Genomic DNA, 18973 nt, shown 5'->3' with positions numbered 1-18973 from the left:
CAGACTATTAGACCTTCAAGGGATCTCAAGTATCTTCTAATTCAGCTCTCCAATTTCACGGATAGGAAAGTAAAACATAGAAAGGTCAACAGACACACCTAAGATCATAAAATCATCCAGTGGGCAACTTAGGGTCAGATTTGAAGGCCCACTCTCCCAGTTTAACACTATATCCAAGCCTTCACAAACTGAATATATTCATCATGTTATAGATCTTCCACAAATATTGACTGATTATTAAGTTTTTAAACTTTAAAAAATCAATTCATTTGACATATAATATTTGTGAATATGATATGCAGCCTCCTGTTGAAGAGGAGCATTTAGTCTTCCAAATTCCTTAAACTAGTTTTAGTCTTGAAAATGAAGTGCCCTAATGTATACACATGTAACAAACCTGCACGTTGTGCACATGTACCCTAAAACTTAAAATATAATAATAATAATAATAATAATAAAAAGAAGTACCCTAAAACTCCAACAAATAAAACCACTGTCTTGGATAATGTAGTGGCTGCCCTTGAGCCACCAACAGAATGACACAGCAAAGAACTCTAAGACATAAAGAAGGTAAATGACATGCTGTGATTGGCCGGTTATCCCACAGAAGTAAAGGAGCTACTGATGTCTATAAAAGATCAGATAGAAAAAAAGGAAGAAGGGGCTAGGCGCGGCAGCTCATGCCTGTAATCCCAGCACTCTGGGAGGCCGAGGTGGGTGGATCACTTGAGGCCAGGGTTCAAGACCAGCCTGGCCAACATGGTGAAACCCCATCTCTACTAAAAATACAAAAAATTAGCCGGACATGGTGGCACATGCCTGTAATCCCAGCTACTCACGAGGCTGAGGCAGGAGAATTGCTGGAACCCAGGAGGCAGAGGTTGCAGTGAGCCGAGATTGCACCACTGCACTGTAGCCTGGGCAACAGAGCGTGACTCTGTCAAAAAAAAAAAAAAGAAAAAAGAAAAAAAAAAAAAAGAAGGAATGAGGGGAAAAAAAGCACAATAAAGCAAAGAAGAGTAAGAAAAGTGTAGTGTTCAGTGTCAAGCAAAAAAATGGTGGTTATGCTGTCAGGGGACAGAGCTGGGAATCTCTGAAGGACAGACAGACAGCCAAAAAGCAGTCTTAGACTCTCTAGGGTGAGGGTGGGTGGCCTTCAAGGCCATTATACACAATTCTGGAGGAAAGGGAACAGAGGACAAAGTAACAAACACTAAGGATACTTCATCCAGATTTCTTCAAATACCTTTTGACATTTTAATGTGACCCTGGCACTAATATATTTCTGCTTCCCGTGGCCAGCCCCTGTGGCTCTTGTGTCCCTGGTCCTCAGGTTACTGGAGCCTACTCTGCCTAAGATGAAAGGTCCAGCTGCCTTGCATCAGGTGAGGACAATTCTTAGAGGCACTTTACACTCCAAAATGGCCCCGCAGGATCTGACTGAAACTACCTGAAGGGACCATGCCTGGGATCACAGGCTGGCAGGACACCTTCCCAGTTGCTGTCCTGCTTCCCCTACTCTCTTACTAGTTTCCCCTGGGAGCACTTCCTTAAAAGAATCACTTGCCTCTGAATCCTCATCTGAGGCTTGTGTTACGGTTTAAGATATGTTGAAGTTCTAATCCATACTTGGGAATGTGACCTCATTTGGAAATAGGGTCTTTGCAGATGCAGTTTGTTAACATGAGGTAATGCTGGATTCAGGTGGGCCCTAAATCCCATACAACTTATGTCTCTATAAGAAAAGACACAGAGACACACAGGGAAGAATGCCGCAAGATGACAGAGGCAGATATTAGAGCCATGCATTTACAAGCCGCAGAAAGCTAAGGCCTGTTGACAACCACCAGAAGCCAGGCGAGAGGCATGGAACCAACTTTCTCTCAGAGCCCTCCAGAAGAAAACACCGTCGGATACCTTGATTTCAGATGTCTAGCCTCCAGAAATATGAGAGAATAAATTTATGTTGTTTCAAGCCACCAATTTATAGTAATTTGTACAGCAGTCCTAGGAAATGAATACAATCAGCCTCCGGGGAACCCCAGCCAAGACAGATAATCCCTGCTCCACAGCCACTGCCTTCAGGACAAAGCTCAAACTCCACAGACCAAGAAGCCCTCAGGCTCTGCCTCTCCAGCTTCACTAACCATGCTCCCATTCCCCTGCCATACTACATTTCAATCCTTGGATTCACTCTCTAGAAGTTTCCTGAAAATCCATGTCATGTCGCCCTGTTGTATTTTTTCATGAGCTACTTATATACCTTGGAATGGTCAAGCTCCTCCATTCTGCAAACTTCAGAAGTCAACCAAATCTCCACCCTTTGTGTGATGTTTCCTCTGATTTCCCCATAAAGACCTGCGTGCCCTTTCTCTTGGACCCTACTGAAATTAAAAATACCTACATAATAGGCATAGTAACAGCACTTACCTCAAAGTATCAGTGCAAGGTATAAATGAAGTAATATGTGTAAAGTCCTTAGTAAATATGAACTCATTATTATCAGTGATAAGAGTATCGAGTTAGATTATATTTTGTGTTTATGTGTTTCTTTACACATTTGTAAGACGTTCAAGGGTAAGAACCCATCTAAGCTCAGCACAGTGACCAGTGCGGAGTTGATGTGCAATTAAATTTACTTGAGTGTTCCTAGACTGGTTGGCTCAGTATTGCTAAAGATGTCAATTATCCTCAAATTCATCTATAGGTTTCATCAATCTAAATTAAAATCCCAGTATGCTCTTTGTGATATTGACAAGCTGGTTCTAAAATTTATATGGAAATGCAAAGGGCCAAGATTGTCCAAGACAATCTTAATGAAAGAAGTGCAAAATTGAAGGGCTTATACTCCCAGATATCAAGACTTACGCAGCTACAGAAACTAAGCCAGTGGACTATAGCAAGGTAAGAAAAATGGGCCAGTTGATCAGCTTAGGGTCCAGGAAAGTTCCACAAATATACAGAAGCTTGGTTTATGACAAAGGATGTATTAGGTTGGTGCAAAAGTAATTGCAGTTTTGGCCATTAATGGTTTTGCCATGGCAAAAACCACACTTACTTTCGCACCAACCTAATACATCAGAGCAATGGAGAAAAGATAATCTTTTCAGTAAGTGGTGCTAGGACAACTGAATGACCATGTAGAAAAAGGTAAATCTTGGCTCTTAACTCATATCATACACAGAGTAAATTCCACATAGATTGTACAGCTAAATGTGAAAAGCAAAACAAAGTTTTAAGAAGGCAGCACGAAATAAAATGCGAATGACCTTGGAGTAACAAAGATTTCTTACATAGAGCATAAAAAAGCACTAACAATAAAGGAGAAGATATATAAATGGGGTGATATCAAACTTTTGCTCATCAAAAGATACCATTAAGAGTGAAGAGGCAAGTCACAGTGTCAAAGAAGATATTTGCAACCATATAACCAGAAACTGACTTTTATCTAAAATATATAAAGAACTATTTCAGATCAGTAAGAAAAAGACAGACAACTCAACAGAAGAAAAAAAAGAAAGACAAATGCACAAACTAATACTTCACAAAAGAAGGTGCCCAATGGCCAATAAACATATGCAAAGGCTCTCAACCTCAATAGTCAATAGGGAAATAAAAATTAAATCTACAATGAAATAGTACTGCATATCTAACAGTTTGGCTAAATTTAAAAGAATTAACAATATCCAGTGATGTTAACTAGAACTTTCACACACTGTTGATAGAAGTGAAAATTAGCAATCTTGCTGCTAAATTCTTTGGCAGTGTTTACTGAAGCTGAACATACTCTTACCCTATCACCCAGCAATACCATCTTAAATCAACAGAAATGCATATATATGTGCACCAAAGATACCTATAAGAATATTAGTAGTAACATTATTTGTAGTGGCATCCAAGTGGAAATACTCAAATGCCCATCAGCCCTAGAACAGGTATATAAATTGTGGCATATTCATATAACCAAATGCCTCACAGGCAGGAAAATGAACACATACTGCCACATGCAACATGGATAAATCTCACAAACGTAATCTCAAGTGACAGAAGACAGGCACAAGAGAATACAAATGGTATGATTACATTTATATATATTTACATAAAGCTCAAAAACAGGCAAAGTAATTCATGGTGCTAGAGGTCAGGACAGTAGTAACATGTACAGGAAAGGGAGGGAGTGCAACATGGAGGCAGAACAAGGGATGCTGCTGAAGAGCTAGTCATGATCTGTTTCTTGATCTGGGTGCTGGTTACATGAGTATATTCAACATGTGATAATTCACCACACTCTATCATTTGTAAACTTTTCCTTATGTAAGTTATATTTTGATTAAAAGATTCCTAAACAATGTTTCTGAATGATAAATATCCAAACTTTTGTACATCTGCTCAGTGTGCTTAAAGGGCTAATCATAAACTCAGCTTCCCATAATACGGCATTCCTGTAGGTTCTAGAAAGCTAAGGTTGTACACAACCCTATTAAATATAACACACGAGATGGAGGCTCTGGAAGCTGAACTCAGTGTGGGGTTTTCATCCATAATTATCACTGGTGATGATGTTGTTACACAGTATAATTTGAAGGAATAGAGGAGACTCTATCTTTCCAGAGAACCTCATTATACAACTTCCTTCTGAAAGGCACAAATGTGCAGTGTGTTCTGAGTCCCAGTAATAACCTAAAATGACTGCTTGGCAGTAAATAATAGGATCTTCTCTCTAATGACTCCTCCCAATTGCCTCCCCTGAGAGGCTATTAAGAGATCCAAGAAATTAAAGAAAAATGCTTATGAAGGATTAAGAAAAAGGAATTCCATTCAGAGCCATCTTGTGAGTACATCCGGGGAACTGATTAACAGCAAACATTTAGGATTAGAATCCCAGAGCTACCACTTATGTGATCTCTGGTAAATTACTTAATCTATTTCCTTATTTTTAAAAAGAGGTTGATGATATCGCCTTTCTTATAGGAACGTAGAGTTAAATAAATATTTATCCCAGTGCCTGGAACATGTAAACTGTTGAAGAATTTTAAGGGATGATGATGCTAATGATGGTGGTAGTATTTATGATGGTGATGGTGATGGTGGTGAGTGGTGATGGTGATATTGGGGATGAAGATTATGATGAAATTTGTGATTATGATAAAAGATCATAATGCTCATCAGGCTGATTACCCAACAATATGTTTCAAAGAGCTGGTCCTCAGGAACAATGATTGAACCTCCAAAGAAAAACTCTAGTAGGTGCCAATGAAGGACCACTGGAAGGATTGCAATGGAGAGAATTGGCTTTGGGGACGATTCTTACAAGTTCAGGTTATGGAGAGATTTGGGTAAGTCCTTATAATAAAACAAGGCTTCCTACAGCCCATGACACTCACAATAGAGTGCCCTGTGAGGACCTCCCTGCCCCTTTCACCCCCACACAATACCCCTTTTCTGGAATACCTCTCACCCAATTTCAGTTCAATATGTGTTTATGAAACTATTTGTTAAATGCTTGTCTCCCCTAATAACCTGTACTCTCCATGAGTGCAGAAACAAATTCTGTCTTGAACTCCACTGCATCTTTAGCATCTAGCATACCACTTTACACATAGTAAATGCTCAATATATACTTGTTGAATGAATGAACAAAAAAGGTTTTATTTGTCTTAAATGCATAGTTTTCTCATTCCTATTCTGGTCCCTTTTCCAAAGTTCCCATGGGTTACCTTGAGCAATACATCAACCTCCCTCATCCTTTTATCTTTACTGAGCATTTGGTCTACACTAGCTCAGTGCTACATCCCTGGAGACACAGAGTAAAAAAGACATGGCCTCTGCTCTCTAGGAGCACACAGTCTAGTACCTGGGGGAAAAAATATAGCAACAGATATTTTTTATAACATATAAAGTGTGTTATGGAGGTATGAACAATGTGTTCTGGGGTTGCAGAGGAGAGAACGTCTGCATCTATCTGGGTGAATTCGAAGAGGCTTCAAGGAGGAGGTAGTATCTGTGTTGTAAGTTGAATGAAGAATAGGAGTTTATCCAGTGGACAAGGGAATCAACAGCATCCCACGTAGCAGAAATGTGTGATGGGCCAGCCTTGGCCCTGGAAACCAGAACTGATTCTGTATTTCATAAGTTGCATTCTGGGAGGAAGGGTGTGATAAAAGGCTTGGTGAGGAAGATAAGCAGGGGGAAGATGATCAAAGGCCTTCAATGCCTTGATAAGAAGTGTGGATATCACCCTGGGGAGGGGGGATGAGGCAGTACTGAAGGGCTTGCACTAGGACATTTCATATTCAGATTTATGGTTTAGGAAGATCAGGCTGGAGGTTAGGTAATTATTGAATTACAGCTTTGCCCTAAAAGCCACATCAGTAACAAAGGCCTGCCTTATTTATATGAAGACTGATATTTCACACTAGAGCCTGGCCTCAAATCCCGACCCATGGCAGAGTTCTTTCCATCCTTGGGTACACTTACCCTACCTAATTACCAAATAGCTTTCTGGGTCTTTCAAATGTTGGTGTGTCAACCTTCTAACAAAAACTCTAATAAACTATTACCCAAATTCATCTTCTATGCCTATTACCCTTACTAGATCTTGTCCAGTTCCATCTTCCTCCGCACTCTGTCTCTTGGGTTTCAGAATTATTAATAGAACTCCAACCTCAATGAGAAGACCCTGAGTCCCAGCTCCATCCTATGGCCAGCCCCTGCCATCCACCTGCTATGTGTTACTGAAATGCCCCAGTCTTGCTACACACCTCAACCACAATGCACGTCAGCTTCTGCTTTAACTTATAACATGGAGTTATAAAGACTGTTGGGACATTAAGTTAGTCACAGTGCTCCCCTTTCTATTCTGCACAACTTCCAGAGCTCTGAGGAGCTGCAACTCATATATTTCTATTTAAAAATTTGGCACAGTAATTCAGGCCACCTAGCCAGGGTCAGGCAAGAAAAGATTTGCTGGTGATGGCCTGGAAGACTGGAAGGCAAGACTGAGAATCCAAAAGTGAGCAGGTGAGAATGGTGGGGTTGGATTACGCTGTTCCCCTGGATGGCCTTCTTCAGCCAGTGCTCTCAGCATCCCCAGGCAGAGATGAAGTTTCTCCCACTCAAACTGAAGATCATGCATACTTAAATTTGTAAGGGTCATTTTTCTATAACAGACGTAGTTAACAGACTTGGTTCAAATTTCCCTGTTTATTATGTGTAATTTTGGGCAAGTTACTCAAGTTCTCCTTGTCTACATGTCCTTACCTGTAAAACAGCAGTAATATTTAATAGTATTTACCTCCTGTTGTCATCATGACAATTAATGAATTGGTAATAGGAAGTATATAAAAACATTTGCTAAATCAATAAAATATATTCAAAATAAATCAGTCTCCTCTGTGAAATAAGGATCATAATTATCATCTCGTGGATTTGTCATGAGGATTCAAGGAGATAATGCAATGAAGCACATTGCAGCAGCTCAATAAAAGTTAATCCTTTCCCCATTGTGTGACCTCGTCGTGGAACAGCTCAGAGCCAGATGAATGGGTCCTGAGCTGAACAACATGTGGATAGCAGGAGGAATAATGGGAAGGATGCCTCTGGGGAGGTAGAGATGTGTCAGCCAAGAGAACGTAGCTAGGAAAGTGGATGAGGGCAGGAAGCTCTGGGGGACCCCCACTGCTGCCCCTACTCTGACCCTGTGGTCACTGGGGCTTCCAATCACAGTTCATCCTCCTTCCTCAAATATCAAGTCACAAAAGTGACTGTGATCCAGATCCAGTCTATCTCCATGCCATTGCCCTGGCCATGTGACCCATACTGGACTAATCACAATCTTCCCTGGGATGTTTCAGTTTGTAGCTAGAAGGAAAGGGGCTTTTCTTTTAGTCACAGGATGAGCTAAGAGGATTTTCACTGAAGGTTGCTGGCAGCTATCCTCCCTGTCATTTGGAGAAAGTTTATCTATAGTAAGAAAAAATGAGGGCGAAATACAGCCAAGAGATTGAGGATGGAAGGAGCAAGACAGAGAAGGTAGAAGCAAGGGACAAAAAGATAGAGCGAAGGAGGGAATGGGGGACAGAGAGAGAGAGAGAGATGGAATGAACCCCATTTGAGTCACTAGACCCATTTATGCCTGAGGCAAGAGCCACCCCTGGGCTTTGCAAATATGGGAATCAGTGCATTCCCTTTTCTGCTTTAGTTAGGTTGACTTTGTTCCTATCACTTGCAGTGGAAAGAGTCCTGACTAATTTTGAAGCAAAGAAAGAAAACACTCTGCCTAAACTATAAGAATCACCAGCAGGCTCAGGAAACAGTATTCAGAACTAAACTGAGGTGGCTTACGCTGGGGGTGGCAGTTGGTATGTAAATGTCATTGGGATGACAGCAGATCTCTTGACTTCAAAACTATTTAGATAAATATCAGCTTTAGAGAAAGACTCTAAGGAATGTCAGAGGGCTCTATCCTAGACTCTGAGTTGCTCAATATTCTTATCAACTTCATTGATAAAGACTTACAAGACCTTCTTATCAACACTGTGCATAATCCAAAATTAGATTATGTGAATAAATCACTCAGGGACCGAATACAGATTCATGAATGGCTGACAGCTACAGGGATGGATCCAAACATGCTGGATTAAATCTAACGATAAACCATGTCAAATTTTATGTTCAAGGACCATTTTCACCAGTCTAGGTTAAAGAGGGAAGCAGGCCTTCCAGAAAATTGCAAGAATTTGAGTTGGCTGCAAGCTCAGTGTGATTCCAGACTACGGCACAGCTGCCAAAACAGCAAACACAAGACCTGGCAAGCTTCACACAACCACAATGTCCAGGACAAGGAGATAATCATTCTATCATGTCCTGCCCCTAACAGACCACATCTGGGGCACAAAGTACAAGGGAGCAAGCAACTGCAACCCACAAAGAATGGTTAAAGAAATGGGGCATTTTAGTCAGAAGAGAAGCCATGACAGCTATTTATTCACAAACATCTCAAGGGCTGACATACGGCCCAGGGGAGACCTTATTTTCCTTGATTCCAAAGGACAGAACCTTGGACAGATGTGTGAAAGTTACATGGTAGGCAGACTTTGGTGGCAGAGAAGTACAAGCAAGTCAGCCCTGGCTCAAGCTTCGCCAGTCTGTGATTGTGGCCACCTAAGGAAAACTCATGGTTCTCTTCTCCCCATCACCCTACTGCCAAGCGGGAAATGTTGCAGTCATGTTGGCTTTGAGGATATTCCACTGGTCACTAAATGAGTGTGTCCCATAGTAACAGGATAGGGCAATGATGTGACCAGGTGCTAAAGTGTGTGGGAGGCTGGGGCTGGGGCTAGGAGCCGTGGTGATGGGGAAGCATGCTCATAGGAAAAGGGCCACCTTTTCTTTGTGTCTCATCATTTTCCTTTAAAAGAGTGAAAAAAGAAAGAAGAATATAAGATTCCTGGAATCCAGCCTTTTGTTAGGGTGGGGCCCAGGAAGTTTTTTTATTAAATTAAATTTTAGTTTAGTTTTTGCACTCTCCAAAGGCATAGCTAGGTTTGGAAAGTACTACAAATGACTCCACAATGTGCTGGTTCTAGGGAAAGTCACTTTAATAATTGATGTCTAGGTTTGATGGCTCAATAATCCCCTCAGGCCTACTTCTCCAGATACTCAGAGCCAGCTTCTCAGAGCCAGTTTCTGAGGTTGGCAGCCCCTTGCCTCTGCCCTTTTGCCTGCTGTTGCTCTGCTTTTCACGCCACAGCAGCAGCGTTTCAGCTTCCACCATGATGCAACTGCTCTCTCTTCCCTCCCAGTGGTCTGCACTCTGGACACAGGCCATCTGCCCTCAGCCTCTGGCCAACGCCCCTGTGGCACTGGGCATCCTTTCTCTCTGCTGCCACCACCTGGAGCTCCTTGCCTCCTGTCTGCCATCCCTTGGGTGCTCACCTTTCTGTCTGGCTGAGAGAGAAATACCTTCCCCTTCCTCCATCCAGCTCTCTTAGAGAGCTCACACCAGGGTTCTTGGGGCTTCAATGATACTTTATTTTTTTTCAACAAATAATGATTTAATGCCTGCTATGCCCAGGCACTGTTCTGGGAATTGAAGATAAAATGGCAAATAAGAAAGACAAAGTCTTTGCTCTCATAAAGCTTGTATTCTAGCTGTAGGAGGCAGACAATAAACGAGAGAATTTCAGAGAGTGTTTAAGGCTATGAAGAAAACAAAATCAGGTGAAAGTGATGGGAAACATAAATTGGTAGTGAGAGCAGCCTCTTTAAAGAGATTCCCTTAAAAGACAAGGAGTCAGCCATGCAAAGATCTGGGGACAACCATCCCAGGCATGAAGAGCAAGGATGAAGGCCCTGGGGAGGGAACGAGCTTAGTGTATTTGGAAAATTCAAAGGACAGTGTTGGCAGGAGTTGGGGGGAGGATAAGGAGGAGGAGGAGGAAGAGGAGGAGAAAAGAGCTTCCTGTACCACCTAGAATCACCATTTGGTTCATCCTGCTGTGACTCTGCCCACCTGCCCACACTCCTGCCCCACAGATGGTGACTTGTTCTTGGAACTCTTCCCTGCTTCTCTCACCCAGTCCATGAGCCATATTGGCAAATATCTCAACCACAACTGTAGAGAGGGTTCAAGTTATTTCCTATGGGTCTCCTAGCCTCAAGAAAATCAGTAGATGTGGGTAGGTCCCTTAAGTTTTCCTGAACATTTCATGGAATTTATGAATATTCTGCGAAAGGTAGAAGCCTGCTCTACATAGACCTCACAAAGGACTTCTAGTGGTCTCACTTAACTCCTTGCCCTGTCCTATCTGCACCCCAACTCCATCCCTGCCAAAACATTCTGTAAAAGTGGGGCATTTTATACCAGCAGGAGCTGACAAGCATCACAAAAAGCTTTTTATGTGATATAGCAAGCTTCCTGACACCATAGATGCTCCAAGAGAGGTGCATTTGGTAAAAATCAAACACAACTGCACACTATTGGAGGAGAAAAAACAGAGAATGTATGCTTTAAATGATTTGGGCCACTTGCTACTCCATTCAATGCATGCATGTGCCTGAGTGAGCATGAGATGAGCCTCTCAGCTCCCTCACTCCATCACATGATGAGGATTTTGTACTTGCATGTCAGAGCAAACCAAGGGTTTATCTGCTACTCAACTGAGGAAACATTGCTCTCTTCCAATGCTGGAGGGAAACTAGAAGGGCTAGACTTATTGATACATGCCAATTCGTTTCTATTCCTCACTTACAGGAATATTGGGGGTAGGGTGTTTAGATAAGGCTAGGTTGAAGCTGGTATCTGGGTTATATCTTACGTATAATTTCAAAGGATTAATTTTGACTTATGTGATTTTTGCTTTCCATGGCTCTTCTTTTTCTAGCCCTGTAGTCCCATCCTAATGGGACTCTGCCATACTCAAACATTTTCTTTCATTTTCATTCTGAATGTATACCCCAGTGGGTTTTCATTTTTCTTTTTCTCTTCCCACACCACCCCTTTGTTTTCTTGATTTGCTTTACCCTCATTCCTTTCATTCTTTGCTGCTTCCTCTTTTATTGAGAAAGGAGAATGAGACAAAACAAGCCACAACATAAGCTTGCACATACACACCCCAGCACTCCTGCCTCTGCTCTTTTTCCCTTCTTTTGAGACAGGGTCTCACTTTGTCGCCCAGGCTGGGTGCACTGGCACAATCTTCACTCACTGCAGCCTCAACTTCTCCAGCTCAAGAGATCCTCCTGCCTCAGCCTCCTGAGTAGCTGGGTCTACAGGCATGAGACACCACAGCCAGCTAATTTTTTTTTTTTTTTTTTTTGTAGAGATGGGGTTTTGCCATATTGTCCAGGCTGATTTTGAACTCCTGGGGTTAAGCAATCCACCTGTCTCAGCCTCCCAAAGTGTTGAGGTTACAGGTGTGAGCCACTGCATCTGGCTTCCTCTGCTGATTCTTAGCAGGAACATCAGTTTATGTGTTGTCAAGTTGACCCACCTAGCTGACCTTTCACTGAGAAAGTAAGATATATTGTGTTTTTACATGACTATGCATGAAAAGATGTGACAGAGACCGTTAATATGATCCTTAGAAATTTACTTTCTGTTTCATCTTCTTGAAAAATAAATTCTTCAAGTTTTAGCTGGGCATGTGGCTACCCAGCTAAATGCTATATTTCCCAGCCTTCCTTGCAGCTAGGTATGACCACATGACTAAATTTTTGCCAACGGAGTGTGTTTAGAAGTGCTGGGTGCAGTTTCTGGGTCACATTATTAAAAGAAAACTGATGTCCTCTACTTCCTCTCCCCCCAGTCCACTGCATGCTGACTGAATACAGGTGTGCAGAGGTTCTCCTCAGCTGTAACGGTGCTGAGGAGAACAACAACTTAAAACAGTGCTGTTTAGTAGAAAGAAGCTCAAGCTGGGTGAAATTAATTTTGTTAACAGGTATCCATTAACATAAGTGAAAATAGGCAAAATTAGTTTTAACTAGTGTATTTTACTTTATACAATTATAATTTTAATATGTAATAATACACAATTAATGTTTACTCTTTTTATACTAAATTTTCAACAGTCATTGTGTATTTTATACTTACAGCACATCTCAATTCAGAATAGCCACATTTCAAGTACTTCATAGCTACACACGGCTAAGTAGCCACCAACCACACAGCAGAGTGCAAGAAGATGTCAGGGAACAAGGTAGAAGGAGCCTGGTTCCTGGATGGCCTTATGGAGCAAAGCCTCCCATCATGCTGGATCTCCCATTTACCTCTTGTTTAAAACACTGTGTTTTGGATTCTGTTAGTAACATGAGCTTAGCCTGTACTATGACTAATATAACATGGTAAGAGTCCCCCCACCTCACAACAGAAATTGATATTGACCTATATATATGTGACAGTCTGTATAACAAGCAAATGGATAGTGTGAGAGTGAAAAGCTCCTGATATACCAGCCCATAGTGGTAAACGTATCAGTGATTATAGCTTCTTGATGCAACTGAAAGAGTCAGCTGTAATGAAACGACTTATCTGTGTATGGGGGAGTACTCAAGTTTTAAACCTTGAAAAATTCCATTTTGATATGCTTTTTTGTATGTTTTTATTTCTTTCGTTTCCTAAAACTCAGAGCAATAAACAATCTCCACAACCATTAAGCATTAGCCATGTTTGCATTTTCTAATTTTTATTATCAGTTTGAACTAAATACTTAAGTAATGGTTAGAAATAGTTACATAACAAAAAAGCAGGGAATGGTGCAAAAAAGGGAAGAGAGGTAGGAGGGGTGGCTTAATTATAATATCATCAGCAGCACTTAAGTTTTTAAAAACTCCACCATCCAGGAAATAGTTTATTTAAAAGACCTCATCTTGTGTAAATTTCTCAGAGCCTAAATATGTCCTTTCCAAACATATAATTTTACAGGCATGGTCATATAATATCTGTATGTAAAAATAAAACAACAGTCAAATCTGTTTTTTCTTTTTTTTTTTCTTTCTGGGTTTTTTTTTTTCCTATCCAATTTGTTTTTGTTTCCCCACAAACAAAAGGAATTGGCCAAAGACTGACAAGGTTCTTCATGTTTCTAAATTAATCCTCTAGTTTATAGGGAAATGCAACACTGAAGCCAATAAGAGAAAACAGCAAATGTGAATAAGGATTTATCACTTTATATTACTTTGTAGTAATATAAAGTAATTCTCCTGAGAGATATCAGTTACTATCTTGATTTGTTGTTCTGTTTTCCTTGAAGGAAGGCTCACCATCCAGAAGGCTGAGGGTAGCTGAGTGAATTTCATTCTATTCCCAACTAATTTCATTGAGTCAGCACATAAGACTGGTTAAGAGCACAGATTTAGGAGTCAGACAGACCTGAGACTGTATCCTGATTCTGCTGATTATTAGCTGTGTGACCACGGATAAGGAATAAACTTCTCTGAGATTTAGTCTTCTCATCCATAAAACAGTAACGATCAGAAACTTCCTCAAAGTACTATAAGGAATAAGTGAGATGAGTAGGAAGAACTTAACACAATATCTTATCCAGGGCTTTGCTGCTAAGTATTTTTCTATTTCCAAAATAATCATCTCATAACATATTTTTTTAGCAACCACTGTGTGACAATTTCTTTGGACATGAATTATTTCTAATTCTCACAGGAATGCTGGGAAAAAATCAAAACACCCTCATTTTACAGATGGAGAAATTGGCTCAGAGAGGTGAAGTGGCTTCCTGAGATCACACAGTGAATATGTGACCAAGGAGGACCTGAAACCAACCCACCCAACATCAAAGCCTGTGCGCTTTCCACCAGGCTGAGGTGTCTACCCCTGTGGTCAGTGTGTGTCTCAGTGTGGGACAACGAAAAACCATGCAGCTTTGGAGGTCTCCAAACCTCCCAGTTTAGGACAAACCCCTCAATTATGCTTGAAGTTGAACCAGCTTTTGAAACCTCTACTGGACATTCTTTTCCCATCAAGTTCCTTGAAATGTCTCTTTAAAATACATCTAGGAAAAGCCACTCTCATTAGCCAGAGTCTGACTTTATTTTCCTAATAAACAGACCTCCAGTAAGACAAAAGAGCCTCTTTTATTTTCAATCAATTCTTGAATATTTCAGTGGATTTTCTTCTGTTTGGCTTGAAATTGTGATCTGGGAAAGGCCGGTCCTGCAAATTGTCCTCCTATATAAGGGAAGCCCCTTGAGGATCCTCAACTTGTTATTTTTAATCACTGTAATCTCCTTTTCAAAGGAGGCCCTGGCCAGAAACAGAGCAGGCCTTTCAGAGCTTTCTAAAGCACAATTATTGCCGTTGGAGGGAGGGGGGACTGTGGGAAGAGGGAGGGAGAGTAGAGAGATGTGGTGGGAAAGAAAAGGAAATCAATATAATACTAACAACTTGGAAAAGACAAAATAATGATCTCAACTGGATTCAGGTTTTGGGGAAGAAACTCCATGTTTCAGTCTTTTTTAATAGTGACCATTTTATTCCGGTCTAGAGTACCTAAAGACTGTACTTAGACAGCAGGCACAAAGAACAGAAGCTGCTTGGGGATGAACTGGAATACTGTAGACAAAGATTTGAGGCAGGAAAACAAGTCATTGATTCCAAGGATTGTGAGGAATCCTAATTCATGAAAAAATTAAAAAGCAAATAGAACACCAGGGGAATGCCAGCTTCACAGCCTTAAGTCAGGACAATGAGCAGAATGTGTTCGAGTTACTTTTAACATAATTATTCTAAGAAAGAAGGAGCCAACAGAAAATGTCACAAACTAGGCCAGTACCTTTTCTTTCGGACTTTGAGTGGCAGAATCAGGTTTGCTAATTGCAGGATATTTACTTGGAAAACCTCAGCATGGTTCCTGCAAGATCTCTTCCAAGGTCTTTCAGCCATAAGAAGGGAGAAAAGATGATTGCCCAATCTATAGCCTGAGTTGGGGTGTCAAAGTCCAGATGGCTGTTTAGGCAGGAGTAGCCTGTAGGGTGAAAGTCCAGGAAACTCCCTATCCAGTCCCAGTTCCCCACCTGCTGGCCCTGGACGTTTAGGTAGTTCTGAAACCTCTTTGGCCCCGTGAATACCAGCTGTATCTCCTTCCCAGTGCTAGGGCCACCAGCTGCCAATGCTCAACTAAAACACGGAGGATTAGTGTGAAAAGAGACGCTGGGTACACTTGGCCTGAACCTCAGACTAGTCTAAGTCACTGAAAAAATCTTCCTGGGCTTGCATTAGCAACAGTCTTAGGCAAGCCTCCTGATATGAAAAAATACCTCATTCATTCATTCAATTAATTCATGAGGACCCAAATAACCACCGGTAGATGAATGGGACTGGAGGAGAGCTGAGGAAACCTGCTTTCAAACGCACAACACTCTTCAAAAACAAAAATCTGATCAAGAACCTACCTCCATTAGTAAACCAATAAAGGCCTCACATTCAACTGTTACGCTTATTAGGAATCTCTTTTAGCTCAGGCACACTCACCTTTGTAAACTCATTTACTCCCTACCACCAGGAGAGGGTGGATAAACAGCTTTTTTTTTTCCAGCTAGGAAATAGGTGCAGAGAAATTAAATGACTTGCACAAGGTCACACAGCGAGTAAACCCAAGTCTGTTGGACTCCAGAGCCACTTCTTTCTCTGCTACGTGGAGCGGGGACGGTTTCCCCTGTGAACTCAGGTCCTCAGTTTTGGGGAGGGCCGAATAGGCCACTGAAGTCATACCCGCTTCCCTGCGGTCCACAGGGAGGATCGGCCGCCTCCCGGCTCCACCGAGTGGCAGTCGCCGCCCGTCGGCGCGGCTCGCTCTAGCCGCGGTGCCAAGCCGCGCCCTCCCTCCCGGGCTGGGCGGGGTGTTCTCCGCCCAAAATCTTTCTTCGTGGAGTACCCAGGATCCCGCGGAGCTGCGCGCCGGGGTCAGACTGTTCCTCGCAAAGTGCTCAGCACGCCAAGGTGCCAAGGGCACCAAGGAGCCGGCTTTGGGTAGCTCCGGGTGGAGAAAGTCGGGGACACAAACCCGGGAAAGGGGGAAAAGCGCTCCAAGAAGGGTGGCCCCTGGCTTTGGTCTCCGGCGTGGCCCTGGCGCCCGCTGACGCTGCCCCAGACTTTCTCCTGTGTCGCTCCCACCGCTTCCGTCCAAGGCTCTCTGGGGAACTGGGAAGGCGGGGAGGAAAGTACAGCAGCTGGGAGCCCATTTGCCCCACCAGGTGCCCCAGTGACCCGCTCATCCCTGCTTAGCACCAGAGCTGACTTATGAAGGGGCGAGGGTGAGAGGACACGCTCCCTGGTGGGAGCTAAGGTGAGGCCAGACAGGCTCGCTTCCCTTCCTGGTTACCTGTCCCCCACCCGGAGAGCGGCTGCTGCTGCACGGGGAAACGATGTCTGGGGAGATGACCCTGCTGAGGATCGAGGTGGCGGGCCTGGGGACAGAGTCAGGCGTCTTCAGGTCGGTGCTGATCGAACTGCCTGTCCCGCCTAGGAGGCTCTCACCTGCTTGGACACCTCCTCCCTGAGCTCCCGAAACCCCGCTCTCAGCCGAGCGGCGTAGGCGCGACATCCCTGGGACGCGGAGACTCCGAGCTGCCGGAGCCAAGGTTCCCCGGCCTCCAGGGAGCAGGCCTCGGGCATCGGGGCTTCTCTTTCCATCTTCATCCAATTCCCCTTCCAGCTCGGAGCTTACCCCAAGCTCTTTGAGGACCCTGTCCCCACTGGGAACCTGTTCTGGAAACCCAAGATACTCTATCTCGTCTGGGACCACGAGAGAATAATTTGGGGTTCTTTCCAAGGACCCTTTCGAGGAGCTTTAGGCTGTCCCTGCCCCTCCTTCCCGCACCCCGGGACCGGTTAGGGAGAAGCCAAAGTCCCTTCTCCTGAAGGGACCTATCCAGGGAAGCCGGAGTGGCTGTCCCGCCCAGGGCCAGTCTTTGAGAATCGGGTACCCTCTCCTTCAGGGACTGAGCGGGGAAAGCTGGAGTGGCTGCCTTGCCCGGGACCCGACCAAGAGAAGCCTGGGTCCCCTCCAGACCGATTTGGAGAAAGGCAGGTTTACTTCCCTCCTGCAGACGGCCGGGGGAGAAGCGAGCCTCCCTTGCAGTCAGGCCGGCGTGACGCGTGGCTCAGTTACATCCTCCGCCTGGGAACCGCGCGTCGGAAACGCGGGGTGCCTCTCCTGGCTGCGGCCCCCGCGACGGCCCGGGACGCTGGATTATGATCCGCGCCGAGCTCGCGACTGCAAGGGCCGAGGGCAGCCAGGACAGAAGGGCCCTTGCCGGGCTGCACCCGCGCCGCGCGCCCGGAGACCGCGCGCCCTCCTCCGGCACCGCGAGGTCGGCGCCCTCCGGGGACCGGGTCCCGCGCTCCTAATGCCACGCCGGGCGACCACTTACCGCGGTAGCTGGTTCCCGGCTTGTAGAAGTCGGGGTCGCCCTCCACGCGGAGGCTGAACTCGGTGTAGCCCTCGCGCCGCGTGCCCTGGGCGCGCAGGATACGGCTGCAGTAGCCCTCTGACTTGGGCACTTTGTCCAGGGTCTCGTCGGAGAAGGCCAGCGCCGCGGCCAGGGGCAGCGCCAGGGCCAGCAGTGCCGGAGTCCGGCTCAGCTTCAGGGGCGCCGGGGACAGCCTCATCTTCGCGGCCCCCAACTTTGTGCCGCGGCCGCCGGCGTTCGCCACGCGACTCCTGCCCGAAGTGGTCCCGACGAAGGCGCGACCTGGCGGAGGCGCGGCGGAGAGAGGGAGCTCGGAGCTGGCGTCGGCGACTCGGAGACCGTGCCCGCCTCGGCTTGGCGGCCGCGGAGCTGCGCTGAGCTGAGCTGAGCTGAGCCAAGCGAACGAGAGCAGCGCGAGGAGGGGAGGGCCGCGGCGAAGGAGCGGGAGGAGGGAGGGCTGATTTTGCCCAGATCCCCCAGCGCAGCGCTGTTTTGTTTCCTCCGAACTGGCGATTAGCGGCGCGGCCGTGTTTATTTTGCGACGTTGGATTCCCAGGGTCTGACGAAGAAACCGTGGCATACCGGACCCTGTGGGCTCTGTCCCATCGCCTAGGAGGCTGCTGCTCCAACCCCCAGCTACACTCCGGACCCTCTGGAGGACGGCGCTCAGAGGAGGGAAAGCCTGAGAAATAACTTTTGTTGCACACCTGCTCTGTGCCCAGCAATATGCTTGGCGGCTTACTTACTGTATCGACTCGCCTTCATGTTCCCTACTCCCAATAAAGATTACATTACTTTCGCTCACTTTATAGATGAGCAAACTGAGACTTGCGACCAGTTACAGCAGGGTTAGATGCGGCGACTCCGGGCCCATTGCTCTTCCCAAGGCCATATTGGAACATGTCAGACTGGAGGCTGAGAAAGCAGAAACGACTTAGCTACAGCGCTTAGGGCCCACGATACTTTTGGAGATCTATGAAAATGTTTTCTGTAAAAATCAGAAGAAAAAAGTTTATGTCAAACAAAATGTTTTACTATATAATGT

At 44.6% G+C, this 18973-nt stretch overlaps 1 protein-coding gene across 1 annotated transcript in view; it reads right to left on the bottom strand.

The window, feature by feature from the left end:
* The window catches only part of SPON1 (spondin 1), a 302639-nt gene extending 284089 nt beyond the window's left edge, over positions 1-18550 (bottom strand). Inside the window, exon 1 of the mRNA XM_508295.7 lies at positions 17890-18550. Coding sequence (XP_508295.3) covers positions 17890-18508 — 619 coding nt within the window. The 5' untranslated portion in view covers positions 18509-18550. The remainder of the gene's footprint in view (positions 1-17889) is intronic.
* Between the last annotated feature and the right edge of the window lie 423 nt (positions 18551-18973).

This window comes from Pan troglodytes, chromosome 9 (genome assembly GCF_028858775.2).
Source record: "Pan troglodytes isolate AG18354 chromosome 9, NHGRI_mPanTro3-v2.0_pri, whole genome shotgun sequence".
NCBI classification, from domain to species: domain Eukaryota; kingdom Metazoa; phylum Chordata; class Mammalia; order Primates; family Hominidae; genus Pan; species Pan troglodytes.
This window is presented reverse-complemented; position numbering and strand designations above follow the sequence as displayed.